Source organism: Heteronotia binoei, chromosome 17 (assembly GCF_032191835.1).
Source record: "Heteronotia binoei isolate CCM8104 ecotype False Entrance Well chromosome 17, APGP_CSIRO_Hbin_v1, whole genome shotgun sequence".
NCBI lineage: Eukaryota > Metazoa > Chordata > Lepidosauria > Squamata > Gekkonidae > Heteronotia > Heteronotia binoei.
Window position 1 is genome coordinate 7539994 of NC_083239.1, and position 16159 is coordinate 7556152.

Consider the following 16159-nt stretch of genomic DNA (forward strand, 5'->3'; position numbering starts at 1 on the left):
CACCAGGCCAAAAAGCGGAAGAAGCCTTACTGTTCACATCCTCCTTGCTTTTTTCAGAATTGTGGCAGGAAGTTGTGGTAGCCCTCGGCAGTTTTGTCAGAGTTAAGTGCGTTGTTATTAGGGTTCCAGTTCCGAATACGTGTTTCTCGCCAGAGAAATGGCATGGAGAAAAAGTTGTGGGTTTGTGACATAGCAGCATTTGGGGGCACTATGTACAGTTCTGGCCATCCTGCCTCCCCCCCCCCCCCCCCCCGCAAAAAGGGTGCAGAAACCAAGTGCCAAAGGAATTGGTGCGCCTTCCTGATGATGCTTTCAGTTTAGAAGAGGGCATGATAGAGGTTTATAGAATGACAGTTGGTGTGCAGAAAACAGAGAACTTTTCTCCCTTTCCCAGAATACGGAAACTTTACAGAAGTTAGTGGGTGGTAGATTCAGGACAGCCCTTACAAAACACTCGCTCACACAGACCAACAGTACCGTATTGAACTACTGCAGGATGTGGTGATGTCCCCAAAACGGCTTTAGAAGAAGGGAGATCTGTGGAACAGAAGCCCATCAATGCCTCTTAGCCCTGATGATGAAATGGAGCCTCCATATTCAGTGGCCGTGTACCTCTGAAGATGAGTTGCTGGGAAGCAACAAAAGGACTTTGGTCTCCTGTGCCCTGCTGCTGGGCCTTCCAGGGTCAGCCAGTGTGCCAAATAGGAAATGGATGGATCCTTGATCCAGTATGAGAGAGCTCCTTGTGTGTTCTTGAAGTGGTGCTGGAATACAACACCATACCCTTTTTGAGGCCCAGCCTGTGCCTCCCCTATGGTATTGAACACAGCGTCAGATGTAAGGCCCAGGGGACAGAACTGGTCCATCCAGGGCTCTTATCCAGCCCATGAGCAACTGGTGCAATGGAGGAGCAGAAGGCTGCTGGGGGTGGGGGAGTAAGTGGGGCCACTCCAGTTGTAGCTTCAGCACAGTGTAATCTGCAGCAGTCAAGCAGAACTCCTTTGCTTCAGCGGCAGCCTCACTGGTAAGTTGGGAACCGCTATAACCACATTCGTGCTGGCTCAGGGTCCCAAGGTAAGATTGCATGCCTCTCCACTCAGCCTGCAGTTCTGGGGATCAGTGTTTGCACGTGGGGGTGTTTGTGCAGAGGATCTTCTGGTGGTGGCCAGCACCACCACCATATCCATGCCCACCAATGCTTTGGCCCATGGGGGGCATTCTTCGGCCTGTGGAAGTGAGGGGGCAGTGGCCCAGGCATGAGGCTGCACGTACGGCAGGATGCAGGCCAAGCAATGGCCAATAAGCTGGAGAAGCCAGAGATCACTGGCAAGCCATGCCCACTCCCATGTGGCATCAGCCACCCCAGGCTGGAGGCCACACCTCCGTTCCCCATTGGACACCCAGCAGCCTTCAGCCATAGATGGCTAGCACCTTGGGGTGGGGCATGGTGCCAGTGATCTCTGGCTGTACTGGGCTCACAGTTACTGTCCTTTATAAAGTTTTCATTACTTGGCATTACATTTTATGACATACTGGCCCGGCCCAATAAAGTGACATTTATGTCAGATCCATCCCTCAAATGAATTTGACATTGACACCTCTAGAAGCTCAAGGGTCTTGCAGAGAATATTGACTGGCACTTGTGGCCCTGAAATTTCTCCTCCTTTGACACCCATCTTCTTTCTTTGTCTCTGTTATAGAAGCTTTTAGCTTGGGTCCTCCCACTAGCCAGTTTGGTGTAGTGGTTAAGTGTGCGGACTCTTATCTGGGAGAACTGGGGTTTGATTCCCCACTCCTCCACTTGCACCTGCTGGAATGGCCTTGGGTCAGCCATAGCTCTGGCAGAGGTTGTCCTTGAAAGGGCAGCTGCTGTGAGAGCCCTCTAAGCCTCACCTACCTCACAGAGAGCCAGTTTGGTGTAGTGGTTAAGTGAGCGGACTCTTATCTGGGAGAACTTGGTTTGATTCCCCACTCCTCCACTTGCACCTGCTGGAATGGCCTTGGGTCAGCCATAGCTCTGGCAGAGGTTGTCCTTGAAAGGGCAGCTGCTGTGAGAGCCCTCTCCAGCCCCACCCACCTCACAGGGTGTCTGTTGTGGGGGAGGAAGGTAAAGGAGATTGTGAGCCGCTCTGAGACTCTTCGGAGTGGAGGGCGGGATATAAATCCAATATCTTCATCCACCTCACAGGGTGTCTGTTGTGGGGGAGGAAGGTAAAGGAGATTGTGAGCCGCTCTGAGACTCTTCGGAGTGGAGGGCGGGATATAAATCCAATATCATCATCATCATCTTATTGCAGGGGTGGCCAACAGTAGCTCTCCAGATGTTTTTTGCCTCCAACTCCCATCAGCCCCAGCCAGCATGGCCAATGGCTGGGGCTGATGGGAGTTGTAGGCAAAAAACATCTGGAGAGCTACTGTTGGCCACACCTGCACTATTTTATGAGTGGTCCCATCTCCATGGCAGCCATTTTGTGGCAGCACTCCACAAAAAGTCCACAAGTTCAACAAGGCTGGAGATTCCAGATGCCCAGGCTGTATGCAAACTCATTTCCTCTCCTGTGTAATCTAAGATCACAACCACATTCAGACCTTTGTTGCTTCTTCAGTGGCTACTTCCGAGAGATGATCCGGAGTGACATCCGGAGAGCTCGAGAGAGATACAGTGGGGCCCAGCTGAGCCATGAACTGACCAGCATCCAGCAGCGCCTGGACAGCGTTGAGTGCCTCAGCCTTGACATCGTCATGAATTTTCTCCTAGCCTATCGTGATGCTCAGGTGAGCAGGGTTCACTGGTTGCTATCCACCTGGTAGTGGTGTGATGGACAGTACGGGAGAAGGTGGTCCTCCAAGTACTCTCATCCCAAGGTGAGCACCAGTGCTTAGAATTGTGCCTGGTAACAAACAGGCAGCCATAGCAGATCTTTCCCCGTTTCCAGCCTCCAACAGTAATCTGGCTGCTGCATTTAGGATTGGTTGAGGTTTTTGATCGGTATTCAGAGATCTAACCAGGATCCCCATAGACAAAGCATACCGTTAAAGGAAAGCCATAGACAAAGCATACTTTTAAAGGAGAGCCATAGACAAATCATGCTTTTAAAGGAGATCCATAGACAAAGCACACTTTTAAAGGAAAGCCATAGACAAAGCATACTTTTAAAGGAGAGCCATAGACAAAGCAGACTTTTAAAGGAGAGCCATAGACAAAGCAGACTTTTAAAGGAGAGCCATAGACAAAGCACACTTTTAAAGGAGAGCCATAGACAAAGCAGACTTTTAAAGGAAAGCCATAGACAAAGCAGACTTTTAAAGGAGAGCCATAGACAAAGCAGACTTTTAAAGGAGAGCCATAGACAAAGCACACTTTTAAAGGAGAGCCATAGACAAAGCACACTTTTAAAGGAGAGCCATAGACAAAGCACACTTTTAAAGGAGAGCCATAGACAAAGCACACTTTTAAAGGAGAGCCATAGACAAATCATGCTTTTAAAGGAGATCCATAGACAAAGCACGCTTTTAAAGGAAAGCCATAGACAAAGCACACTTTTAAAGGAAAGCCATAGACAAAGCATACTTTTAAAGGAGAGCCATAGACAAAGCAGACTTTTAAAGGAAAGCCATAGACAAAGCACACTTTTAAAGGAGAGCCATAGACAAAGCAGCCTTTTAAAGGAGAGCCATAGACAAAGCACACTTTTAAAGGAGAGCCATAGACAAAGCAGACTTTTAAAGGAAAGCCATAGACAAAGCAGACTTTTAAAGGAGAGCCATAGACAAAGCAGACTTTTAAAGGAGAGCCATAGACAAAGCACACTTTTAAAGGAAAGCCATAGACCAAGCACACTTTTAAAGGAAAGCCATAGACAAAGCAGACTTTTAAAGGAAAGCCATAGACAAAGCAGACTTTTAAAGGAGAGCCATAGACAAAGCACACTTTTAAAGGAGAGCCATAGACAAAGCAGACTTTTAAAGGAGAGCCATAGACAAAGCAGACTTTTAAAGGAGAGCCATAGACAAAGCAGACTTTTAAAGGAGAGCCATAGACAAAGCAGACTTTTAAAGGAGAGCCATAGACAAAGCACACTTTTATAGGAGAGCCATAGACAAAGCACACTTTTAAAGGAGAGCCATAGACAAAGCAGACTTTTAAAGGAGAGCCATAGACAAAGCATACTTTTAAAGGAGAGCCATAGACAAAGCAGACTTTTAAAGGAGAGCCATAGACAAAGCATACTTTTAAAGGAGAGCCATAGACAAAGCAGACTTTTAAAGGAGAGCCATAGACAAAGCACACTTTTAAAGGAGAGCCATAGACAAAGCAGACTTTTAAAGGAGAGCCATAGACAAAGCAGACTTTTAAAGGAGAGCCATAGACAAAGCAGACTTTTAAAGGAGAGCCATAGACAAAGCAGACTTTTAAAGGAGAGCCATAGACAAAGCAGACTTTTAAAGGAGAGCCATAGACAAAGCAGACTTTTAAAGGAGAGCCATAGACAAAGCAGACTTTTAAAGGAGAGCCATAGACAAAGCAGACTTTTAAAGGAGAGCCATAGACAAAGCAGACTTTTAAAGGAGAGCCATAGACAAAGCAGACTTTTAAAGGAGAGCCATAGACAAAGCAGACTTTTAAAGGAGAGCCATAGACAAAGCAGACTTTTAAAGGAGAGCCATAGACAAAGCAGACTTTTAAAGGAGAGCCATAGACAAAGCACACTTTTAAAGGAGAGCCATAGACAAAGCAGACTTTTAAAGGAGAGCCATAGACAAAGCAGACTTTTAAAGGAGAGCCATAGACAAAGCAGACTTTTAAAGGAGAGCCATAGACAAAGCAGACTTTTAAAGGAGAGCCATAGACAAAGCACACTTTTAAAGGAGAGCCATAGACAAAGCAGACTTTTAAAGGAGAGCCATAGACAAAGCACACTTTTAAAGGAGAGCCATAGACAAAGCACACTTTTAAAGGAGAGCCATAGACAAAGCACACTTTTAAAGGAGAGCCATAGACAAATCATGCTTTTAAAGGAGATCCATAGACAAAGCACGCTTTTAAAGGAGATCCATAGACAAAGCACGCTTTTAAAGGAAAGCCATAGACAAAGCATACATTTAAAGGAGAGCCATAGACAAAGCACACTTTTAAAGGAAAGCCATAGACAAAGCAGACTTTTAAAGGAGAGCCATAGACAAAGCAGACTTTTAAAGGAGAGCCATAGACCAAGCACACTTTTAAAGGAGAGCCATAGACCAAGCAGACTTTTAAAGGAAAGCCATAGACAAAGCAGACTTTTAAAGGAGAGCCATAGACAAAGCAGACTTTTAAAGGAGAGCCATAGACAAAGCACACTTTTAAAGGAGAGCCATAGACAAAGCACACTTTTAAAGGAGAGCCATAGACAAAGCACACTTTTAAAGGAAAGCCATAGACCAAGCATACTTTTAAAGGAGAGCCATAGACAAAGCAGACTTTTAAAGGAGAGCCATAGACAAAGCACACTTTTATAGGAGAGCCATAGACAAAGCACACTTTTAAAGGAGAGCCATAGACAAAGCAGACTTTTAAAGGAGAGCCATAGACAAAGCACACTTTTAAAGGAAAGCCATAGACCAAGCAGACTTTTAAAGGAGAGCCATAGACAAAGCACACTTTTAAAGGAGAGCCATAGACAAAGCAGACTTTTAAAGGAGAGCCATAGACAAAGCACACTTTTAAAGGAAAGCCATAGACCAAGCATACTTTTAAAGGAGAGCCATAGACAAAGCAGACTTTTAAAGGAGAGCCATAGACAAAGCACACTTTTAAAGGAGAGCCATAGACAAAGCACACTTTTAAAGGAGAGCCATAGACAAAGCAGACTTTTAAAGGAAAGCCATAGACCAAGCATACTTTTTAAGGAAAGCCATAGACCAAGCAGACTTTTAAAGGAGAGCCATAGACCAAGCAGACTTTTAAAGGAAAGCCATAGACAAAGCAGACTTTTAAAGGAAAGCCATAATTGATGCATCCATTGAAGCTGATAAAAGGTATTGTGTGGCATGGCATGTCCCTGGGCCTTCAATTGTAGGCCAGAATCCAGTAGCATCCCCAAGCTATGGATCTACTATTTGAGGTAGAGTTTTAGTAAAGGAACTATATTAGCTTGGATGAGACTTGGTTTGATTTTACATTGGGTAGAACAAGGGTACTCAAATATACCCTTTTCCATTGCCTGCATACCAGAAGCCTACTGACCATGCACGTCAGGTGTGCACACTGCCCCCAGTCCTCCCAATATCCACAATCGCCATGTTCTGTGAACAGGGGTAGCCTATGTATTTTACCGTGTGCCTCAGCATGTTCCAATGGACCACTGTATTTTCTAGGGTTTACATTCACATATAGCAAAATTGTATACACATGTATATACATATGCATTGCCTCTGGTCATATACCATGACAACAGTGTGCATGGGTTAGGGCCATGGGTAGTGCATGCTCCCACTTCATGCAGTTCACAGCCTCCCAGTATGCATGATTATAAACGGGGTCAGAGTGTCCACAAAATTCAGCGAAACCCCTGGTCTAGAAGATGACCGTATGCTTCCTGCAATGCAGCTTCTCTTGATATCCCCTTCAGGATTACGATGCCATCATCCTTCTGGTGGAGACCTTGCAGGCCCTGCCCACTTGCAACATTGCTGAGCAACACAACATCTGCTTCCATTATGCCTTTGCTCTTGACAGGTGAGGAACATTGCTGAGCTGGGCAAGTTGAAGTTATTTTGTTTCCTCAGGCTAGGTCCGTGCAGCGTTGGTCAACCACAAGTGGGTCTCTGTGGGGTCCCTGTGCCAACTTCAGGTTTTGAAGGGCATTTGAGCTTGGGTGGCTTAGCCAAAGGTCCAGACCAGCTCTATCCCATCCCCAACCCCAGAGATCTCCACGGCTCTCAGGCATGAAGTACTTCTAGGTGAGAGTATCAGGACAGCTGTCCTCCTTAAGAAGACTTTATCGTTTATCCTGTCTGTTGCTGTGTGATGGCCTTGTCTGTATTGTGGGGCCCCAGACAAAGCTCACACCCCAGTAGGGGAACCCACTGCCAACATAGCCACTCATAGCCTCTGCCTCTCCTTCAGGGTGGCACAGTGCCAGTTAGGCCCGCAGCCGGACGGGAAATGACTGTTAGCAGCACAACAGGAGTCAGAGGAGAACCCACTGAGAGCATTTTGCTCAAAGGCCCCTCAAAACCTGAAGCTGGCACTGGCTGGCTCTTTATGACCTTTTGATGCCGAGCATTTGTGCAATGTATTTGCAGGCGGAACCAGCCCGGTGACCGCAAGAAGGCACTCTCTGTTCTGTTGCCACTGGTGGAAAGGCCTGAAGGGGTTGCACCTGACCTGTACTGCATGTGTGGCCGCATCTACAAAGACATGTTCATTGATTCTGGCTTCACAGATGCTGAGAAGCGAGACCAGGCTTTTTACTGGTGAGAAATGTCTTTCCGAGACCACTGGTCTTTTCAAATCAGTATTGTCTGCTCTGACTGGCAGCAGCTCTCCAGGATCTGCAGTGATGGGCTTTCATATCACCTACCTGGTCCTTCTAGCTGGAGATGTCAGGGATAGAACTTGGTACCTTCTGCTTGCCAAAGCAGGTGCTCTGTCACTGAGCGATGGTCTCTCGACCAGTGCATGGATGGTTTGAAAGCATTTGCTGGGCTGTCTTTCCTGCTCACTCAAGACAGGGTTACATAAAACAAAATGCATGGATTGCACTGTGTGACAGAACAGGCCTGTTTTGCCTTGCAGACCGTGCTGTGCCCATTAAGGTACTCGTGGCTACTACTTGCTTGTTTTAGGGATTTCCCAGTGGGAGGAACAGAACTCCCAGTTCCCCTTCCTGGTTCTGAGACCTGGCCTTGATGTCTCCCGCTACCCAGCGACTGGTCGCCATGGGGACCAAATACAACTCGGGTGCAGTCACACTCACCATTAAATCCATCTGCAATGCGCCTGTATTATAATCCACACAACCAATTTTCCGATCAGACAACAGCCAGGCTCCCGTTCTATCCCATGTGGGTCCCATCGCTGGTCGATCAGATCGCTCTACCGGACCTCGTTTCAGGAGACGTCAATCTGCATTAGCGCAGGCGCAGTGATGCCCGCTATCTGCAGCACGTCGCTTTTAAATGGGTCAGATCACTAAAGTTTTGCTAGTCCGTTGGCACTACTTTTCCAGCACGAGCACTACGTGTGCAGAAAAGAACCCAGGAATTCAAATCAGTTCACATCTAGTTCACATCTAGTTTCAAAAGTGATTTTTGTTTCCGGACACAGGGGCAGGTAAACGATTTATCGAGCCAACATTCGCTCGCTCATTCACTGGCGCAGTGATATCACTTGCAGGGGCTTTGGGAGGGAAGCGGTGGTGCGCTTCCGACGAGTCGCCAACAATGGAGCGTTCAAACAGAGAAACTCCGCTCAGGAACCGTCAGAAGGATTTTGTTCCTGATTTAAAGCAGTATCAAATTAGTTCGCGCCTCAGTCGTCTCAACACGGGACTCGAACGAGCTAACCACTATTCGCAGATGCTGACGTTTGGACAACCGCTTAAAATCCGACATGCTTCCGGACTCCACTCATGCTCGTAGCGGGATTTTATGAATGTCTGACCTCACCCCTAGGGCTCCTCTAGAGCAATAGCCACATGCACCCTGACTGGTTTCCTCCCAACCCTGGAGGCCCCTCTTGCACTAGCATGTCCACAACAGTGGAGGAATCTAGGTGGTACAGAGACAGGGAACCAACCTCCAAAGCAAAAAAAAAATATTGAAAATATTTACAAACATCATTAAACACAGCACTAGATCGGCAGACAAATTTCAAACGGAAATTGGTCATAAATGCAGTCCTCTTTCCCTGTTCTAAAAAATGGTGAAGGTAGTTCCCTGTGCCAGCACCGGTGGTTTCCGACTCGGGTGACATTGCATCATGACATTTTCATGGCAAACTTTTTACGGGGTGGTTTGCCATTGCCTTCCCCAGTCATCTGCACTTTCCCCCCAGCAAGCTGGGTACTCATTTTACCGACCTCGGAAGAATGGAAGACTGAATCAACCTCGAGCTGGCTACCCGAACCCAGCTTCTACCGGGATCGAACTCAGGTCGTGAGCAGAGAGTACGGTCTGCAGTACTGCAGCTTTACCACTCTGCCCCATGGGGCTGTTTCCCTGTTCTAGACATACCCTAGCTGATGTTAAAATAGGGCAGGCACTAATAATAAGAGTTACAAGGTTCTTATTTACGTCCCATTACCTGGGAGACTGCATGGTCAACAAAAGGGGGCTGCCGTGACTGACCATTGCTCAGAAGGTTGGTTCCCTTCAAAGAATCAGCGCCAAGAGACACTTCCTCCTCGGAGCAGGGCTTTTATCAAACCTGTGCCTTCATCTCTTTTCGTCTCTCTGCCTTCTTGACTCAGTCTGCCCAGGTCACAGGTGTACCCTGGGAGTCCTTCTGGTCGGTATTCTGGGAAATCTCCAGGAATTCTGGGAAATCTGGCGATTTCCTAGCATCAAATCCCTTAGGTAGATTTCCCGCCAAAGCCATTGGCATATGTATAGCTGTAATCTAGCAGACTATTGAACAAGCTCTCTGCCACTCCAACAGAGAGAGAGAAAAAACACTTTTAAAGGGGGGGGATGTCCTCCACACCCTCACGCAACAAAGCCAGACTTGAAACAATCATCAAATTGAACTTCACCATCTACTAGGTCAGTTGTTTACAGAGAACAGTGCGAAAGGTTTAGTTCTATCCTCTGTGCAAGGAGCAGCATCCACGAATCTCCTCTCTTCCAGTACATTTTTGTATTGATCCTTTAAGGTAGATTAAGCTAAGAGGGAGTGACTGAGCAAAGGTCAATAGAACAAAAATCCAGAGGCACCTTAAAGATTAACATTTGTTTTCGCATGAGCTTTTATGGTTCACAGCCAACTTTGTCAGATATGTGGTAGAAAACCGTACTGAGGATTTTTTTACGGGAAAAGCTGTGGAGGAGAGGAGTCAAGGCTTGGTGTGAATTACACAACATTTGTATCTTCAAGTGTCCATCTCGCCGTAAGGAGGAAAGGAAAGAGTTGATGTAGAAGATAGAGAGAGAGAGATAGAGAGATAAATTTATTGTCATTGTTCTCAAAAAAGAAAATGAGAGCAATGAAATGAGGTGCTCTTCCACAAACATACCAACACATCAACACCCACAAAAGGACATATACATAGACCATTTGAATACATCTAAAAACACATAACCATTCATAACCCTGCATTTAGCTTAGGGTAGGAATGGTAGGTCAAAGGCTACCCAGCAAGCTTCCTAACCAAGCATGGATTTGAACCTGAGTCTCCCCAACACAAGCGTAATACATTAACTGCAATGGCTATCCACACAGTAAAGGGAAATAGTCAAAGGCTGCTCAAAGAAGAAATGTTTGACAACCTCTTCCTAACCATTTCTGTTAAGATGGTTTCGAGCAGGGGTTTCAAACGTACGGCCCGTGAGCCAAAACCGGCCCACCGAGGCCCTCAACCCAGCCCGCAAAAAGAACAGAACCCCCCCCCCTTGGGTTAACTGTGCGATCGTCGCTCATTCCACAGCTCCGAGTAGCAACTTCCCGCCCGTTTTGTCATTTTTCCAGGAGGCTAGAGGCTGCCTCCTGTAATCAGCTAGAAGGAGTCACCCGCACTCCCTGCTGGGTTGGTTCTGATAAAGCTGAGCAGGGAATAATAATAATAATAATAATAATAATAATAATAATAATAATAATAATAATAATAATAATAATAATAATAAAATTTTATTTATATCCCGCCCTCCCCGCCTAGGCAGGCTCAGGGCGGCTAACAACATATCCATACGATAGTTATACAAAAACTTTAAAATCGGCATTATCTTAAAAACCGTTCTAATTCACATTTAGTAGAATTAACATAATTTAACAATAACAGTGGTATTTTTGGCGCAATAATAAAATTTTATTTACGCAATAATAAAAGACCTCCACTATGTCGCATAGTTGCCCACCCCACCGAGGTCTCCGGCAGGCAGCTGCTGCATAAAGGGTTAATATTTTAAGCATGTTTGTATTTTAAGTTAAACAGTTTAAAAAGTGAAAAAAACAGGCGTCATGGACATGGGGGAAGGTATTTGCGAATTTCCTGCAATGTACAGGGGTTGGGCAAGATGACCCTGGAGGTCCCTTCCATTTCTTATCGTGCTATGATTCTATAAAATATTTAATTGTGTTTGTCTTCGCCCTATAATGTTTCTATCTCCGCTACCTGGCATTACATTTTGTGACACACCCGGCCCGGCCCGACAAGGTCTCATTTATGTCAAATCTGGCCCTCATAACAAATGAGTTCGACACACCTGGTTTAGAGAGAAGGAGCCACCCCAGAAAAGACCCTTTCACAAGCCCCAGCAGGCCAAACTTGTCAAGGCAAGGAAGGCTTACTCTGAAATACCCATTGACTTGACCTTGATTTGCCTAGGATTGATATAGGAGAAGGTGGGGTCCCTCAGGAACAGAAAGTCTTCCCTGAGGCCTGCACTTCTGGGGAGCAGGCATGTTTCCTGGATATCTGTCTCAACATGGCTGAGGGTGTGAAGGCCATGTAAGTGCAACATCCCACAAGTGAGTACTTCTAATCATCTGGTGTCATGTTTAAATCAGGTCCCAATCTTGTGCCAAAAGTGGAGGAAGCCTTTTCTTAATTCCTCAATCTGAAGCTTCCTTACACTTTTCACTTTGCAGGTACCACAAGGCCTTCCTAACAGAACCCAACCTGCATGCCGGGATTAACTCTGTGGTCTTCCTCATGGCTGCTGGGCACAAGCTTGAAACCTCTGTGCAGCTCCGGCAGATAGGTGCGGGGGTTTCCTTTTCCTTTTCTCTCATAAGGGGACTACAGAAAAGCCGTGTCAAATATGTGTGAAGGGTAGACATTGCAATTCTTTAAGAAAGACTGCCATGTGGAACTTGGTGGTTAACTGCTTAAACAGTCTTTGGCAGGTGAGTTTGAAAACGTTTAACTCTTGTTGATAGCTGTTAAGCAGAGAACATCCAGTATCAGCTGGCCAAATTCAGTCTCTTCATGCTTGATTCAACAGCATTGTGACTGGTAATATTGGGACACATTCGGATGAAGCAAAATATAAATGAGAGAGGCTTGTGTGTGTGTTTTTCCCAAGCAGTTCAGCTAACGGAGGGGCATCCTGTAAGCCTACAGGCACTTTTGGAATTTGGAGAAGGGGTAGCCGCAAAATGGCTAGGGTAAGATGAGTCACAAACGGTTGGGAAGTCTCCAAGCCTGCTCTCCTTCCACAGTGGAAGCAGTTGCTTCTGAACAGGTCCTCCCTCAGGTACAGATGCAGAGCCTCTTCTGGCCTGTTCTGAAACATTTCCTGCAGCAAGAGATCTGCTCTTTGTTCTGGGGAGAGACGTTTGGTTACTGTTTATGAACAGGAGGGGCTCCTCCCAGCTTGCTCCTACAGGGAGGTTTCCAAGCATGGTGACATAAGAAAATCTGTATCTATGACCAAGTCTAAGGGTTCACCAAGTCTAAGGGTTCGAGAGCCAAGTCTAAGGGTTCGAGAGCCAGTTTGGTGTAGTGGTTAAGTGCGTGGACTCTTATCTGGGAGAACTGGGTTTGATTCCCCGCTCCTCCACTTGCACCTGCTGGAATGGCCTTGGGTCAGCCATAGCTCTCATAGGAGAGCCAGTTTGGTGTATGGTTAAGTGTGCGGACTCTTATCTGGGAGAACCGGGTTTGATTCCCCACTCCTCCACTTGCACCTGCTGGCATGGCCTTGGGTCAGCCATAGCTCTGGCAGAGGTTGTCCTTGAAAGGGCAGCTGCTGTGAGAGCCCTCTCCAGCCCCACCCACCTCACAGGGTGTCTGTTGTGGGGGAGGAAGGGAAAGGAGATTGTGAGCCTTGGAGAGCCAGTTTGGTGTAGTGGTGAAGTGTGCGGACTCTTATCTGGGAGAACTGGGTTTGATTCCCCACTCCTCCACTTGCACCTGCTGGAATGGCCTTGGGTCAGCCATAGCTCTCATAGGAGAGCCAGTTTGGTGTATGGTTAAGTGTGCGGACTCTTATCTGGGAGAACCGGGTTTGATTCCCCACTCCTCCACTTGCACCTGCTGGCATGGCCTTGGGTCAGCCATAGCTCTGGCAGAGGTTGTCCTTGAAAGGGCAGCTGCTGTGAGAGCCCTCTCAGCCCCACCCACCTCACAGGGTGTCTGTTGTGGGGGGAGAAGATATAGGAGATTGTAAGCTGCTCTGAGTCTCTGATTCAGGGAGAAGGGCGGGATATAAATCTGCAATTCTTCTTCTTCTTCTTCGCAGGCCAAGATTCAGCTTCTGTGATGAGCTCAGTGCTTTGCTAAAGTCAGTTGGAATGGAGGGACCCAAAGCTTTCTGGTTTTTTTGTGTTCCGTTTAGGGTTTTTTTTTTTATTTTATCCCCAAGACTTAAGAAGCAATTGGATACCAGGAGACATTGGCAGGCACTGAATTTTGAGCCAGAAAGCCATAACATGTTTGGGGATTTGCTTGAGAATTTTACCTTCTCCCCCCCCCCTAACAAAATTTGTTTCACTTGCAGAAAAGTCTCTCCTTTTTCCTTCCAGGTATGAAGCTGAGCTGTGTCCTCGGCCGCAAGGGGTGCTTAGAGAAGATGGAGCATTACTGGGATGTCGGTTTTTACCTGGGTGCAAGTATTTTGGCTGCTGACATGGACAAAATCATTCAAGCCTCAGAGAAACTTTACAAGCTCAACGCCCCTGTTTGGTATGTGGTTGGAAACTTTGACTCCCCTAGATCCTGGGTCAAAGACTCTAAAAAAAAAGGTCAAGGTAGTCCCCTATGCAAGCATCAGCCATTTTCGACTCTGTGTCATGGGCTGGGGCCAGGTGAGGCAAAGTCCAGGGGCAGTCCAAAGTCTGTAGCCGGTGAGCAAAGAGGGTCCAAGGCGCCAAAACCGAATCACAGTCCAGGTATTGCAGGTCAGAGGTTCAGAAGCCGAAGTCAGGGGATCCAGAAGTCAAAGCCAAAGTCAGGGGGTCCAGAAGCCAAAGTCAAAAGCCAAAGTGGATGCTGGAACGTCAGGTAAGTGACTAGTTGCTTCCACAAAGCCTCCTCCCAAAGCCCACAGCTATATAGCCCTCTGCTGTCTGTTGCCCATTGCCAAGATCCTGCTGAGACTCAAGCATCCTCCTAGAAGGGCCAGAATCCTTTCAAAACTCAGGGCTCAGGGAGCGTCTTGCTCGTGAGCGTGCCGCCCTCCTCCGATCCCTGAGGTCCTCACGAAGGCGGTCACGCACACGAGCCACCCGAGAGGGCAAGGCAGGGGGGCTTGGATCTTCTCCAGCAGGAGGCAGGGGCACTGGTGCAGGTGGCAGGGGCACAGTTTCTTCTGCAGGCTCAGCTTCTTCTGCAGGGTCCCCAGTACCCATGACACTCTGGGGCGACGTTGCTTTCACAAGGTTTTCACGGCAGACGTTTAAACCATCAAAATACACCATCAACAAATATATAAATCTGTGCAATGAACCCAAGTACATATAACTTGAGAACTGGGTGCCGGTTAGAGTGATTGAGCTGTCCTACAGAGAATGGTTGTGAGCACAGGTTCCATCAAAAGTGGGTGGCCAGAAGAAGAGGTGTATTCTCCATTGAAACATACATATATCTAGGTTGCTTGTTGCCAACTTACCAAGCCGCTTTGAGTAGTTCTGCATTTTTGGGATATTTTCCCTCCACTCCAGTGTGATTTATATTAACTTGCCGCGTTGTGAAGCTGTTTCCCAGTGTGAAAGTGAGCTGCATCGTCGTGTGAGTCTACAGTGTAAATCTACTGCAAGTCGCATGAAGTTCAACATGCTGCTTTAATGACTGTTTTCATGTTATGAGTTCAGTGAAATTGTACAGCGACTAAACAGTGTACGAACTGTCAACAAAGTAAATAATCATAATATTTAATTTGTATCCCGCCCTCCCCGCCGAAGCAGGCTCAGGGCAGGTTCACGTAACAAAGCATAATATACAACATTTCAACAGTTAAAACAAAGCGTTTACAAAACATTCGGCGAATCATATGTACATTTTATTATCGTACATTAAAACCATCAAATTAGTTTGGATTTAGCAGTGGCTGCTATCTGGGCCTCCATTGACAAGGCTTACAAGTGAGAGGTTAAAAGTGAGAGGTTATATGTACTTGGGCTCATTGCATGGATATTTAAGTGTACTTTGATAGTCTGGTCTGTGATTTCCTTGTTTATTTAATCCCCTGAGGACAGTAGAAATAAACTGGAACATCAACAATATCAGTGACTGCAGATTTTGGAAGGGCACATAATTTCTTTATTGTGCTGTAGATCTAAAACACAACAGGGTGCAAAGGCCTCTTTTCATATTACTGCATAATCCCTGTGTATCTTAATGGTCTTTTTTTTTTAATCTGGAAATTTTCACCAAAAGTATTTCTAATCATTCTGCAGTTGCTTAAAGTAGACCCTCACTATTTGTGGGGGATCCATTCCCAAGATCACTGTTTCTTGGCAAAATCTGTGACTGCTGGATGTTGGGGGCAGCTGCTCTGCAGTAACAAAGCCATCACATTTCTTGCAAAATGAAATGTGGTAATGATTTCAATAGAACAGGCTGGAGACTGTAGCACATGCGGCAAGTACATTAGATTAGCTGCAAATCCGGGAATCGCAATGGTCTGCTATGTTCTGATAAATGAGAACCCATTTGATGAAAAGAAGGTGGCGACGGCAGATTTTCTTTTATTGCAGGTTAAGCACTATTCAGGGCATTTAAAAAAAAAGGAACCAAACGTGCAGTTTTGCATCAGAGAGGTGGAAGCCTGTACTATGTCTGAGATAAGCTTCTTAAGAGTGCCTTTCTCGTTCTTCTCTCCCCCAGGTACCTGAATTCTATCAAGGAGACATACACCATATACAGTCACTTCAAGACTGATTCAGACACATGGTCACCCAAACAGGAGCTGATGGATTTCTGGTTGGGATTCTTGATGGAGTCATGCAAGATTTTTGTCTCCACAGAGCAATGCGCGGTATGTTGAGATACTGAGAACTTTCTGCAAACATGCTTGG

At 46.4% G+C, this 16159-nt stretch overlaps 1 protein-coding gene across 2 annotated transcripts in view; it reads left to right on the forward strand.

The window, feature by feature from the left end:
* Positions 1-16159, forward strand: part of MAP3K6 (mitogen-activated protein kinase kinase kinase 6) — a 101330-nt gene that overhangs the window by 38321 nt on the left and 46850 nt on the right. For both annotated transcript variants that reach the window (XM_060257606.1, XM_060257607.1), the window contains exons 5-10: positions 2607-2775; positions 6612-6718; positions 7288-7458; positions 11789-11901; positions 13667-13826; positions 15969-16119. In XM_060257606.1, the coding sequence (XP_060113589.1) occupies positions 2607-2775; positions 6612-6718; positions 7288-7458; positions 11789-11901; positions 13667-13826; positions 15969-16119 (871 nt within the window). The remainder of the gene's footprint in view (positions 1-2606; positions 2776-6611; positions 6719-7287; positions 7459-11788; positions 11902-13666; positions 13827-15968; positions 16120-16159) is intronic.